The following is a 14,588-nucleotide window of genomic DNA, read 5'->3' as shown; positions in this document are numbered from 1 at the left end:
CAAATGCATTAAAGCGAAATGATTGGACCGAGGCACTCATCAAAAATGCTCAGGTTTTCAGCGCACACTTCATATCAGGTAAGATAAATTAAACGTTTAGGATGTTGCTATCGAGTCCATATTACTTATTATATCAGCAAAATATATTGCTGTTTTCTTAGCTTCAGCTAACTGTTAGCATGTAGCATAAATGCTAACGGTCGACTTGTAAACACTGTGTGGGTTGAAAATGAAAGCAGTCACACATTGCAAACAATTGTTAAGCACACAAACCAAGTAATTATATACATTTATTCATGTATTTTATTTCTTTAGCAGAAGTATCTCATGGTGGCATTTAGGCTACACGCTAACTTTTCGCTGAAGTTTTGAAAATACCAGATGCTTTGCCAATATAACAAGTAATATGGACTTGATTTCTTTTAATGGTATTGGAGAAATGTGAAAACTAGCATAGAAAGTCCATAAAAAGTCCTTGAATTTGGCCGTGAAAAAGATTACAAACCCTTTGTACCGTGAACAAAAATAGTGTGATAATGAAATGAGATGTTATGCCTTTTTATTCGTCACCTATATCATTAATGGTCTAGTGGTAAGGATGCTTGGCCTTTTGGCTGAGAGTAAGTGTCCCGGCTCCTAGGCTTTGTAGCGCATTATGAACTGACCGATAACGGATAATGGATAATGAATAATGAAGATAGAACAATAACCCTTAAAAACCCCAAAAACCCCCAACGCTGTGACCCAAGGTCGATTCCTGTTGCATGTAATGTTTTGCGGGTGTGGTCAACAATATTTTTCTGAACGATCATTGTACAAATGTGGTAAAATACTACCGTAAAACCTTAATTCTAGGTAAAGAAAAAATACATTTTATATCCGAATAATGATTGTGGGTTCCACAGTGCTCTGTGGTGAAGATGTAGCCTTGTCACTCGGAGTCGGTGATACTAAGAATTTTGGTATTGGTCCGATCCAAGTAAATACATTGTTGTTTTGATTGATACCAATCCAATACTGATACTTTTTGCTTGGAAATGTTATGATCCTTGAATAAATTAACCCTGGCCCTTAAATTATTTAATAAATGCGATAAACTCGGCTTAAAGATGTTAGCCACTAAAACTTTTTTTTTTTTTATAAAACGATAACATTGCAAACTTTTGACGGTCCCTTAACCACCAGGATTGTTGGGCAATGCTTCCCGTGGTGTGCCTTTGGCAAGTAGAACTACACCCATCCCTTGGGCAGGGTTTTGCTTCCTCACATGAAACAGGTACTGTTTTGTAATGTTACCAGGAGCGAGAAATGCCTCCTGATCTGACTCGGATACAGCATTTTATCATCTGGTCGCTGTTTTTTTTTTTTTTTTTGGTGTAAAGCGTCATCCTGTTCCTCAGAGATGAGATTCTAGTTCCTAAATATATAGACCCAATACCTTAAAAAATATATATATTTCGATTAGAATTGTTTCAGAACAAAATCTAAGAGAGTCAAACTAAAATAATAAGCAATGTAACAAAGCTACAAATGCTGTAAAACATCTTCAACTACGGTACTAAAATACTTTCCATTGCACAATATTTTGAAAACAAAGTCAATAACGCAAATAAAGTGTCAACTCTTCGGCTCTGTTGCCATAGTAACAACAGACGACGTAAACCTATATTTCATGTTAATGTATGTATTGTCTGTACAGCCCTTTTTTGTGTGTGTTTATGTAAATTTATGGTGTTGCCACTGTAGCAGAACACTACCACACAAATGACACCATTGTCATTTTCTCTTGTTGAAAATTGTACAATGCGCTGCACTTCCTGTTTGTTTCTGTCGTTTTTTTTTTAGCTTTTGGTAGTGGTTGGTGGATAGATCTGGCCCTCTCCTCTGCTTGGCGGGCAGGATGCAGCAGAAGGACTGCGCTATCCAAAAAGAGCAATGACCCTTTGATAAAATTGGTGGAGGAGTGAAGTATCATTCACAGGACAAAAGTGACAATCAGATCCAAATACTCGACCACTATCGATCATTTCAATATCTGAATTGATCGGCCCACTCCTACTTTTAAGATCCCAGAGATGAACCACGTCAGCATTTTGTTTTATTTTTATTTCAATCCATTTATTCCATGTCTCCGCACCGATCTGTTTCGTAGTTGACGTGTAAATCAGGAGGCAGCACGAGGGCGTAGTGTTTACCAAACAAAAGCGAGAAATTTAAACACAATTTTGGCAGGTATTCAAAGCTGTGCTTTCATGGAAATGTCACGCCGTTTTCTTGCTTTCTTTTTAAATGAAAATCATATGAAAAGCCTTCCAGCTGACAGGCGCATTTGCACTCTGCCAACCAACCGACGCGTCAAAGACCCAAATGTAAACACGTGGAGAAAAATTTGAAAACACTATTACTTTTCTTAACCCCTTAATGTTTCGACGGCTATTGGACTGTTGATATGTGTCTGTATGATGTCCCCAGTTAATCAAATATGTCATGTAACATATCATTGGAAATCTTAAACATCACAATCAGTCTGAAACAAGATACCCGAAAACTATAAAGCCGGCGTAGCTCACCAATTAGGTCCCCTGGCAGTTGTCAAGCGGGTTAAATGTCTGCCAATGTGGCTTCTTTACACCCAGGACTGTCCAGAGAATCCAACTGTGTAAAATATTTACTCCAAAACGCAATAATGCCAACAGATTAAAATAAATCCGCCTAAAAGCATTTCTGGATTGTTGAATTTAACTCGTTGTAATTCATTTGTTTCGCTACATAATTTCTGTTTACAAGTGAACAGACTCGTAAAATCATTCCCAATACGGCCGTTAGCCTCTGTTGTTTTGATCGGCACCACTCTCAGCAAATAAGCTTTTATTTCACAGTCCATAGCCCGTATTAGCTGATACGGGCCTGTTTGACAAAACGGGGATCGCCTCCTTTTGCTCCGAATGTTTAGCCAGGATTAACCAGTTCAAATGGGGATTGACACATAGCTTAGCCAATGAAATTCACAACAAAACTTTATGCCATTTTCCAGGAGTATTCAAATCAAGAGCGGAAAATGAACCTACGTTAATACAACCTGGGATCGATTTTTCCGCGCGATCATAATGGGCAGTGTGCACGATCATCAATTGACTTCTAGAAAGAGAAGTCAAACATTTACAACTCTTTCCAAATGTCTAAAAATGGCCAAAGTTAAATACACAGTTGCATAGTTTTTTAGCTGTAAAATTGTCACTGCCAAATGGCCACTCTAAGAAACAGCTAGACCTACCCTTAGAAAAATGTGTAAAGTGCAATGTTTATATTTTCAGATTGTGATCAAATTTGACCTGGGACCAGATAAGGCTTCATGCTATTGGTCCAGCTAAGATGTCCATGCTACACTTATCTGCAGGCACTTAAGCGCAAAAAAATTCTGGTACTAGACCGGGTTGAAACCTGTTGGCCTGGAGAGGGATCGGCGCCACCAGACTGTAAGACGCACCAACAGGAAATGGTTCCCCTACGACCTGTGCGGTTAAAATTTTTACTTTAAAAAAGAGATATATAGATAACCTAAAACAAATTGAAATCTTTAAAAACTATAAAACATGATTATTTTTCTTAATTTAATATGTTTTTTTTCTTCTCAATAACAGTGTTCGTGCAGCTCCTCATGACAAAGAACTTGCTTTTAAAAAGGAAATACTGGTACATAGACATGAACTTTAAATTACTTAAGCATCTCTTTATAAATTAGAAAATGTAAAAACTATAAAAAATAATTATCCACATGAAATAATGTGGATTTTATACCCTTTATCTGGTCTTTTTGCGGTGTTCTTGCAGCTCCACACAACCGAATCTTTATTTTGAAAAGATATACACATACAGATGACCTCAAAATCTCTCTATTAAAAAAAACACTTGAGTACTATGGAAAATGTTTTTTTTTCCTAGTGCAGTGTTTCTCAACTGGTGGATCGGGACCCAGGCTTTTGCCTTGTCAAATTGATGCTATGAAGTAAAAAACAGGGTCGATAATACCCCTCAACAGTGGATGGTGTTAATTTCTTGCTACCTGTTCAGTAAATCGGCGCGTTTGAGAAGGACCACATCTCATCTTATTGTGATTTTGTTGGTTTTATTTCCTTTTTTATTATAATGGGTCCCGATAAAGTGATAATGGGGAGGAAAAATGTAAAACCGTGTCGACAACAATGGAGTCGAAGGAAACGATTGCGAAATACGGAAATGGTGTACGATTGCCATTGAAGCGCTACTGGAAAGTACGGTAAATGGTTTCAAAATTGTATATTTTTAGACTTTTAACATTATATTAATTGATTGATTACTTAAATAAGTAAATCATTTTCAATTTTTAGATACAAGCTTTATTCCTATTTTGAATTTCTTTTAAAGCAGTTTTAGGGGGTCGCTTGTTTGCGATTTAGGCTTATATGCAAGAAATATTTGATAAGTGTAAAATTTGTACTTTATTGGTGTTACAGCTTGTCATTAGGGTGGAATGCTGGGTCCTGAAGTCAGACCAGTTGAGAACTAGCGGTTTTGTAGATGGGGTCGCGATCTGGGTTCAATTCCCAATGCATCCAATGTTACGCAATTGTGAACAAACATCCATGATTCTGGCGGCTTGATGGTTGGAATTCGGTGATCGTGTCATTGCTATCCGGTTCGAGCCCCGGTGCCACCATTGTTATGCAATTCTGGTCAGTGATAAAATAATATGGTGACGCATTTACAACTATGTTCACACATCAAGTGTATCTGATTAGAAGGCGCATGTTAGAATTTCTGACCGATTTGGGGTTTTCGGGTGCGCCTTATAGTTTGGAAAATATGGTAAATGTACGCTAGTTTTCCCCCCCTTGGTCCACTGGTTTTATTCTAATAACTCAGAAGCAAATGACCCTTTTATGTTTATACGGCCAGCTTTTCTAATTAAGTTAGCGGCAGTCTGTTTAACCAAGGTAGAATTATTTTCTTTTCTGGAGGGGGGGTTATTTAATGTGTTATTTAACATCCTAGCAGCCCCGCGTCCCCAAAATGACTTTTCCCACGTAGCCTTGGAGCGCTTTATGCTAAGTTAATTTAGCCAAATATATCCACGGCGCTGCCCGACTACCCGACGTCGACAACTTTCTTAATGGAAACTTGCTGATCCATAAACACACGTTCGCTGGGGGCACCCCAAATATTTTTTCCGCAGATCAACGAGGAAGCATAAGGTGGATTTAATTAGAATAACATAGTAGCGTGGGAGGGGGGGTTGTTAGACCTCAGCCCCCCTCCTTGCTATTTAAATAGGGTCACACGTGGGCCTCACCTCGCTAGTGTTGCGCTATATTAAATGCCAGTCATGTTAAGCGCCTCGCACGATGTCGTCAAGGCATTTTATAAAGGTTAAATTGAAAAATGTCCCTTCAGCGCCGTATGATTGATCCTCCGCCGCCTTGTAAATGTGTGTTTGCCGGACCTGTTTTGTTATTTTTTTTTTTTTTTCACAAGCCCCATATAATGCGTTATAATAAGGAACGGGTGGATTAGAACTTAAGTGTCAGTCAATCAGGATTTGCGAAAGGTCAACATCAAACGGGAGAATGCTAATGCTACATGCTAATTCCGTTTTACTGTTCTGCTTCTTCCCGTGTTTTGCGATTACTTTCATATAAAAACAACAACACCCACACACAAACAGGTTTAGAATTGTTTAATGCTGCTTTGTTGACATTTGCAATTAACAGGGTTCATACGGGGGCTTGAAATCCTTGAAAATGCTTGAGTGTTAATGTTGTGTTTTCAAGGATTAAAAAGTGCTTACATTTTGGGTGAAGTGCTTCTGAAGTCATCTTTATTGTTTTGAAACTAACACAATGGAACTTTACATACGTCTAACCACTTTGTCCGGTGATGTTTCATTGCCCAAAAACAAACCAAGATAAAGTACATTTATAGTTCGGTTCACTTTGACCTATTGTATTTATAATTCTGAAATGATTACATTCTTTACATATTACTCACTAATTTTCCCAGTTATTTCATTCTCTAAAAACAAACCAAGAAAAACAACATTTATAGGTCAGGTCAGTTAGACCCGCTATATGTTCAATGTCACTGTTTTGATGCATATTTGTCCAAATTGACCATTGATTTTGTGGTTGTCTAGTTGTATAGCGATAATGTCAGTTCTTTTACCCGTGAGTGGGTCATTTTGACCCAAAATCCCCTTCACAGGGTCCAGAAATGCAAGTTAAGGTGTTGGGTCTCCAGAACATGCACAGGCGGTCCCACCGCGGGCGGGCCAGGGGTGGACAGGATATAGTCAATGCTGAACTTGATCTCCGACTCAGGTTTGGGGACAGGATGCAACCGGGGGTCCGGGGGGCGGAGTCGAGGTTCGGCAGGCCCGGGCGTCGCGTCCCCCGGGTCGCTCAGGCCCATTTTCACGTTGCGCCTGCGCCGGCGCCGACGGAAGTTTCCGTTCTCAAAGAGGTCCAGCATGGATTCGCAGCCACTGGCAAAAGTCCAGAAGTTTCCTTTCCCTTTTTCGTTGCCTTCTGTCCTCGGAACCTGTGACCCAATGACAGAGTTGTTTAGATTCTGCAGAACTTTTGACCTGAAGGTGGCGCTCACCTTGATAAAGCAGCTGTTGAGTGATAGGTTGTGTCGGATGGAGTTCTGCCAGGCTCGCTGGTTGCAGCGGTAGTACGGAAAGCGCCGCATGATGAATTCGTAAATGCCTGATAGCGTCACCTTCTGATCGGGGCTCTGCTGAATCGCCATGGCGATCAGAGCGATGTAGCTCAAATAGGAAGAAAATGTTGTTTTTTAAAAAATATGATGACTAAATTAATTTTGGGTGTTTTGTTTCTTATCTGACTATAATATACAGTGCCGTGAAATTTCTTTGTTTTTTACATGTTTATCACTCACAAAGGTTTCAGATTATGAAACTAATTTTAATTTCACACAGAGATAACCCAGGGAAATACAAAATGCAGTTGTGAAATGGTGATTCCATTTATTATGGCACAAAAACATTAAAACCTATCTGTGTGAAAAATGAATTACCTCCTGAACCTAATGGCCAGTTGGGCTACATTAGGCAGCAATGACAGCACCAAACGTTCACAAAAATTGGTTATGAGTCTTTCACAACACTGTTAAGGGATTTTGGCCCATTCTTCTTTGCAAATATGTTTCAAATCTGTCATTTTGGAGGGTTTTCTAGCAGGAACTGCCCGTTTTATGTAACACCATCACTTGACCCTTCCAGAACCTTTAAAGACGCTGCCCTACTTACGAACGAGACGATCGTTTGTAAGTTAAATGTGTTCGTAAGTTGCTTCAGTGCTATATTTTGTATGTTTAAGGTTTATATAAGCATGTTTAAGGCTCGTATAAATGAGCTGTATTTTTTTGTACTAAAAAATAAACATTTCATAAAATGATATAGATATAAAGTTCAGTGTAACTTACTTTTGGGAGATGGGCTTCAAGAGTTAAGCGACTTCCTTCTCCATTTTAGAGAGTGGCCGATAAAAAGCGATCCAACCATTTTTCTCAACTGCATCAAACTTATTCTTACATTTTAAAAGAAACGGCTCGCCTCTTCTTTACACTTCACACCATCCATATAGAATGGATGCACGAGATATTAAACAATAAAAATGTCAACGTTCTTAGCGCGCTGGAGATACAGTACAGTATGTTTACACACGAACCAGGAAGAGGAAGCAGATTTCTTCTTCGGGGTGGATGCTGGGTGACAGCGGCGGAAAGAAGCACTACAGTAATGTCCCCTACTCGGTAAAAGGTGCACACAATAGAAAATCTAACCCAAAATGTGTGTATCTACCGTTTTTTGTAACTCGAATGTTAGTAAGTAGGGGAGAGTCTGTATTTTGTTTTTTGAGCCATTCAGAGGTGGACTCACTTGCGTGTTTCGAATTGCTGTCCTGCTGTATAGTGTAAGAGTCCTTGAGTTTGAGGGGTCAAACTGATGGCAGGACATTCTCTTTTAGGATCACTTGGTAAACACCAGAATTCATTATTCCGTCTGCCACTGCAAGTTGGTCGTGAGGCAGCAAAGCAGGCCTGGTAAGGTCAGTTTTCATGACTCACACTATATAAAAGACAATGGCTAAAATGGCATCCATGCAAGAGTTCCCATGCGAAAACTAGTGCTGTCACAAAATAACACAAAGATTCGTCTCAAATTTGTTGAAAAGCATCTTGATTATCCTCAAGACTTTTAAAGAAACATTCTGTGGCATGATGAGTCAAAAATTGAACTTTTTGGAAGGTGTGCAACCTGTTATATCTGGCGTAAAAATTGCATAGACTTTGACAAAAAGAACATGATGCCAGCAGTAAAGCATGGTGGTGGCAGGGTGTTAGTCTGGGTCAGGACCAGTACAACTCGATGTGGTTAATGGTATAATGAATACTAGTGTTTACCAAAAGATCCTGAAAGAGAACGTCTGGCCTTAACTTCGTGGCTTCAAACTCTAGCGCTTTTGAATCATTTAGCAAGGACCCAAAACACACCAGCTTGTCCACCTCTGAATGACTCAAAAAAAAAAAAATAAGGTTCCGATGTGGCCAAGTCCAGATTTATATCTAATCGAGTTGCTGTGGTGTGACCTCAAACGGGCAGTTCACACTAGAAAACCGTCCAATATGGCACATTTGAAATAATTTTGCAAAGAAGAGTGGGCCCAAATTATTCTTCAGCATTGTGAAAGACTCATTACCAGTTATCATAAATGTTAGATTTCTGTTATCACTGTCATAGGTTGCCCAATTCGTTATTAGGTTCAGGGAGCAATTAGATAGATAGATAGATAGATAGATAGATAGATACTTTGTTCATCCCCGAAGGGAAATTCACATTTCCAGCAGCATCCCTGAGCTGAGAACAATCGAAAATAACACGGGAGCTGCTGGAGTGGCTGCCATTCGTGACGGCGCCGGAAGAAAAGATTCAATTTGAATCATGTACAAACAAACAAACAATTGAATCATGTACAAACAAACAAACAATTGAATCATGTACAAACAAACAAACAAACAAAATATTCATGTTTCAATAAGTGGAGTGTTAATAAAATGGGGGGAAAATAATTTCTGATACTGATATAACCAGGTAAAACTAATTTTAAGTTACCTGTCCAAATGAATATGTAATTATTTTACTATTTATAGGTTTTGTCTTTTTGTGCCTTAATAATTAAATCAACATTTAAAAACTGCATTTTGTATGTCTGGGTTGTCTCTGTATGATATTGAAATTAGTTTAATGATCTGAAGTCTTTGTGAGTCATAAATATGCAAAATAAAAAACACAGAAATCAGGAAGTATATGCTTTGGGAGAAAGAAATGGGAATTAAAACCATTTTTAATAAATTATTGAAAAAATACAATTAGAAAAATGTCAAACTAATCATAATTTAAAAAAAAAATGCAATTATTATGTGAAATACTTAATAATGCTGTTGTAATAATGGACACAAAAAAAAGAATAAGGACTTAATTTAATGTGCTTGGGTTAAACTATACGGAATTCTAATAAATTAAATGATATATATATATACAAAAGGAAAAAAAACTAATGACATTAAAAAGAAAAGAAAAATACAAAATAAATTTTTTTGTCAAATACTATACAATAATAAATAAGAATAAAAAAAAAAGGACTATTGCACATGCTCGGGGAAAAAAAGGGAAATGGAAATGAAAAGCAAGTACAAATAAGTAATGTGACTTATTCTTTAGTTTTTAATTTGATTCAAAATAATTGAAAATAAAAAAAAAATAATACCATATAATGTATATAAGGAGATTTATATGCTCTGAGAAAAAGGAAGTAGAAATGAATTAGCTCAATAATAACAAACATAATAAAAAACAAGACGTTTTTAATGTACCGGTATATGAGGCAGTATGATGAAAAAAGGAAATGGTTAAATAAATAATTTTAATTATAAAATAAATAATGAAACATAAAATACAAATAGATTGCAAAAAGCAATTATAATAAAAATAATATGAATAAAATAACTGATAAAAAAATAAAAGTGCTAATATACACACAAAATAATGATAATGAAAATAAAAAACGATAGTCATAATATAAATTTGAATGGATTATATAAAAACAATTGTCAATACCCAAAAAAGTAAGAATTCAATAAAATTAAATTGATATATTATAAGAAAAGGATTATAATAGAAAACAATAATAAACTATGTAAGTATAAGAAACAATACTAAAATTAAAACTTATATTAATAAATAACAAATGAACATAAATTTGAAAAAGTGAACAGATGCTACTTCAATCAGATAAGAAAAAATAGTCACTAAATAAAAGACGATAAACAAAATTAACAATCCTTTCACAAAAAAGATGAATTAAATTAAAAAAAAAATAATAATAAAAAATATATGAATAGAAATCTTATGAATCAGATAAAAAATTTATAACAGAAATAATATAAATAAACAATAGGGATTAGATACAAATAAAATAATTTAAATAGAATAGAAATATAATTAGATTATGTAACAATAGACAAAAACTAAAAAGGGAAGTAAGAATTCAATTTATTGAAAAAACTATAAGGATTATAATACAAAAATGATAAACTGAGAGAAAAAAATACATAATAATGATTTGATGCTGATGTTATTTAAATTAAATTTTAAAAGTACATTAAATATATTTGAAAAAATAATACTGATACAGAAATTACAAAATAATTTACAAAATAATAGTCAAAAAAGGAAAAAGAAACTACATCAATCAAATAAAAAAATAATAAGATCAAAGAGTTAAAATACATCATAAAAACTAATAATGATAATAATTAACAAAAACAACCACAAAAAGATTTTGTAGAGAGGCAAGTAAAATAAAGAATCGAATTGAGTCAAGTAAAAGCTAAAGTCGGCCTCTACCTGTAGGCGGGGCGACACATCTTCTTCTCCTGGTCGCTGCTGCAGGAGGCGTACGCGTCCCCATCATAGTTGAAACAGTTGAAAGGATAGTGAGAAGTGTCAAACATGTCCCATTAAAGCCCCTTCCTCTTCCTCTTGAGAGAAAAAAAACAGATTTGGAAGTCCCTGACAGTTTTTTGACTTGGAAGTCCTGCTTCTTTTCCTCAACCGGCCAAGATCCTCTGGGGGAGCTCTCCATCTGACGGCCTCCTCCTCGTACACCCCTGCTCCCTCTCCTTTTACTTGCCCCACCCCATCCCATTTGTTTTTTTTCCCTCGATTCACCTAAAAAAAACTTGAAACAATTATTTTAACCAGGGGTCTCAAACTCGCTGCCCGGAGGCCAATTGCATCCCTCAGGATGACAGATTGAGCCCCCGCACCTTAATATAAAAGTGCATTATTTGACCTCTAGATGTTGCTGTGTTCTGTTGTGCAACCAAAAACGAGTGCTACAAGGCACAAAGGAAGAATGCAAACTACAAATACTCAAAGTGACCAATGCTCTTTATTCTTTAGAAAAGAGGAGATATGAGAAGGAAAAAAACAACTAATTAAAGGGGAAAGAAAGAAATGAGAAAAAAATAAAAGATGAAGAAGGTAAGGATACCAATAGGATTGGTGCTATGGTTAAAAGATAAGGTTTAGGCTCTTTATTTGGGTATTACACTGAATTCAGAAGCTAGAGTGAGGTGTTGGTTTAGGGTTAGGAACTAGGGTTGAGTTCCTTATTAAGATTCTAAACTGAATGCAGGGTCCAAAATGGGTTTAGGGCAAGGGTTACAGTTTGAAACAGGGTTAGGGTTAGGAGCTATGGTTTGGGCTGAAAGTTGGGGTTTGAGCTCCATATTAGGGTTCTAAATTGAATGAAGTGTTCCAAAATAGGCTGAGAGCTAGGGTTACAGTTGGAAACAGAGTTAGGAGCTAGGGTTTGGGCTGAAAGTTAGGGTTGGAGCTCCATATTAGGGTTCTTGACTAAATGAAGCGTTCCAAAATAGGTTGAGAGCTAGGGTTACAGCTGGAAACAGGGTTAGGAGCTAGGGTATAGGCTAAAAGTTGGGATTGGAGGTCCATATTAGGGTTCTTGACTGAATAAAGGGTTACAAAATAGGTTGAGAGCTAGGGTTACAGTTGGAAACAGAGTTAGGAGTAGGGTTTGGGTTGAAAGTTAGGGTTAAAGCTCCATATTAGGGTTCTAAACTGAATGAAGGGTTCCAAAATAGGCTGAGAGCTCGCATTACAGTTGGAAACAGGGTTAGTGTTAGGATTAGGAGCTAGAGTTTGGGTGAAATTATAGGGTTTTAGTTCCATATTAGGGTTCTAAACTGAATGAAGGGTTCCAAAATAGGTTTCGAGCTAGGGTTACAGTTGGAAACGAGGTTATGGCTAGGGTTAAGAGATAGGGTTTGGGTTGCAAGTTAGGATTTTAAACCGATTGTAGGGGTTTGAAGTAAGGTTTAGGCTCAAATTAGGGTTTTAAAATCAGGTTTAGGATCTTGTTCTTTTGATCGACGCTGTATTTCTTATTTTAAAGGTACTGAAAAAAATCTGCTTTAAAGGTGCTTGAAAAGTGCTTGAATTTGGCCACTGAAAAGCTGTACGAACCCTGTATATCTTATTAACAGCTAAATGTTTTTATCAGTGCATTTTTCTGGTGAAAAAAATGCATTCTGCCCAACCTGACCCGGACCCCAGCTCTGTCAAACCCCAACTCAATTGATTTTGAGATTGCAGATGACATGAAGGAAACCCTACTCGACGTACTGACAGTCTTCTCGATATAGTTCTTTAAAAAAAATGTTTTTATTCACAAAATCTCTCCCCGATTGGGATGACAGTCTTATCGGAGGGGAAAGCAAAACCCTTCCAAGAAGGTCCTGGGTGGTCCGCCGCTTTTTTTCCGTTTTATTTTGCTTTTTTTTCATAGCTTTAATCTCTACCGCTGTTGTTTAAACTGCAAAAAAAATGGAGTCGACAAACAAACCCTTTGCAACTTTGTTTTCCTTTTCCACCGCTTTAACTCTTTGTGTGTGTGTGTGTCCACTCTGGCAGACATTTAGTCAAAGACGGGAAGTTTTGGAGATGCTATCTGTAATGATCTGTAATGAGCGTAAATTGTTTCCGCCTCCATGAAATCGTGTTTGTTTTTCGAGGGTCTCTAAACAGAGTGATCGGACGAGAAAACACCCCGAGGTTTGCCAAGAGGGGGGCCTAAGTGGGTGGTTTGGGCGTCCGGCGGTCCGAAATGGATGTACAAATCAAACTGTTCAGCTAGCTTTAGGGTTCATGCGGGTGCTTGAAATCCTTGAATACGCTTGAATATTAAAGTTTTGTTTTCAAGGATTGAAAAGGGCTTGAATATTGGGTGACGTGCTTGAAAATGCTTGTAATTGTTGCCATGTTTCTCAACATGTCTGCTTAAAAATGACACGGACAGTGCTTTTTGGTGATTTTGCTTTGCAATTGCGTTTCATATATCCTCCTGATTGACTGCAGCTGGCATTAGTTTGTACAGCATTGTCCTGTGAAGTGGCTTGCACCTAAGAGGACAGGTGCATGCTACACTTAAACACTATGAAATGTGTATTTGAGCGAGGATTACATATTAGTTATGGACATTTATTATGGGCCATGCAAAAAATGAAGGTAGATCAGGAAGTAAATCGCTCGTCTTGGGATCAAAAGATCGCAGGTTCAATTCCAGGCTCCTATATTATATGTCGAAGTGTTCTGGGGCAAGACACGGAATCCTTAATGCCTCGATAAGCATGGATGACGCTGCTGTCGGTGTGAGAGTGTGTGTGAATGGGTAAGTGTGAAGCTCATTGTAAAGCGCTTTAGGAGATCTTTAGTGACTTGAAAAGCGCTATATAAACGCACTCCATTTACTGTCATTGTACAAAACAACTATAAGGGGAGAGATTTCTCTCAAAAACAAATACATTTGCGATTTACTCAAGATCTAAAAATCATATGTCTTGATAAATGTTAACCTGAAATTAAAAAGTATTACAATACACAATACAGTGACATCGAGCGGTCAAATACTACACACTGTGCCTTTATTCACCGTCTTAAGTCAGTCGGAGGTGAGGCCGATAAGCATCATCTCGGTTCGTTCCCATGACAACGCTTCATCCGGTGTCGATTCTGCACATGGCTGCTGCAATTAATCCCCCCAGACACGCAGACAATTGGGGATCCTTTCGAGTGTTTTGTGATGCAGAGACGAAAACTAACAAGAAAACACTGCAAAGAATATTCTCATCTCATCTCATCTCATTAGCCGTACCGCTTATCCTTGTTAGGGTCGCGGGGGGGCTGGAGCCCATCCCAGCCATCTCCGGGCAGTGGGCAGGGGACACCCTGAACTGGTTGCCAGCCAATCGCAGGGCACACAGGGACAGACAACTCATTCGCTCATTCACACCTAGGGACAATTTAGACCGGCCAATTCACCTGAAATGCATGTTTTTGGAATGTGGGAGGAAACCGGAGTGCCCGGAGGAAACCCACGCAAGCACGGGGAGAACATACAAACTCCGCACAGGAAGTCTGGAGCTGGATTTGAACCCACGACAGG

General features: G+C 37.7%; 1 protein-coding gene across 1 annotated transcript; it reads right to left on the bottom strand.

Annotated features, from left to right (window-relative positions):
* Positions 1-5,756: 5,756 nt before the first annotated feature.
* foxl3 (forkhead box L3) lies at positions 5,757-11,192 on the bottom strand. The gene is made up of 3 exons (XM_088323800.1): positions 10,967-11,192; positions 6,637-6,805; positions 5,757-6,573 (listed from the first exon to the last, which is right to left on the bottom strand). The coding sequence occupies exons 1-3, from the start codon at positions 11,071-11,073 to the stop codon at positions 6,232-6,234; spliced, it is 618 nt and encodes a 205-aa protein (XP_088179926.1). The 5' UTR covers positions 11,074-11,192; the 3' UTR covers positions 5,757-6,231.
* Positions 11,193-14,588: the final 3,396 nt, after the last annotated feature.

Source organism: Urocampus carinirostris, chromosome 19 (genome assembly GCF_059441175.1).
Source record: "Urocampus carinirostris isolate Australia breed hairy pipefish chromosome 19, RoL_Ucar_1.0, whole genome shotgun sequence".
Classification (NCBI taxonomy): domain Eukaryota; kingdom Metazoa; phylum Chordata; class Actinopteri; order Syngnathiformes; family Syngnathidae; genus Urocampus; species Urocampus carinirostris.
The sequence above is the reverse complement of the archived record's forward strand: the minus strand, read 5'-3'. Positions and strand labels throughout refer to the sequence as shown.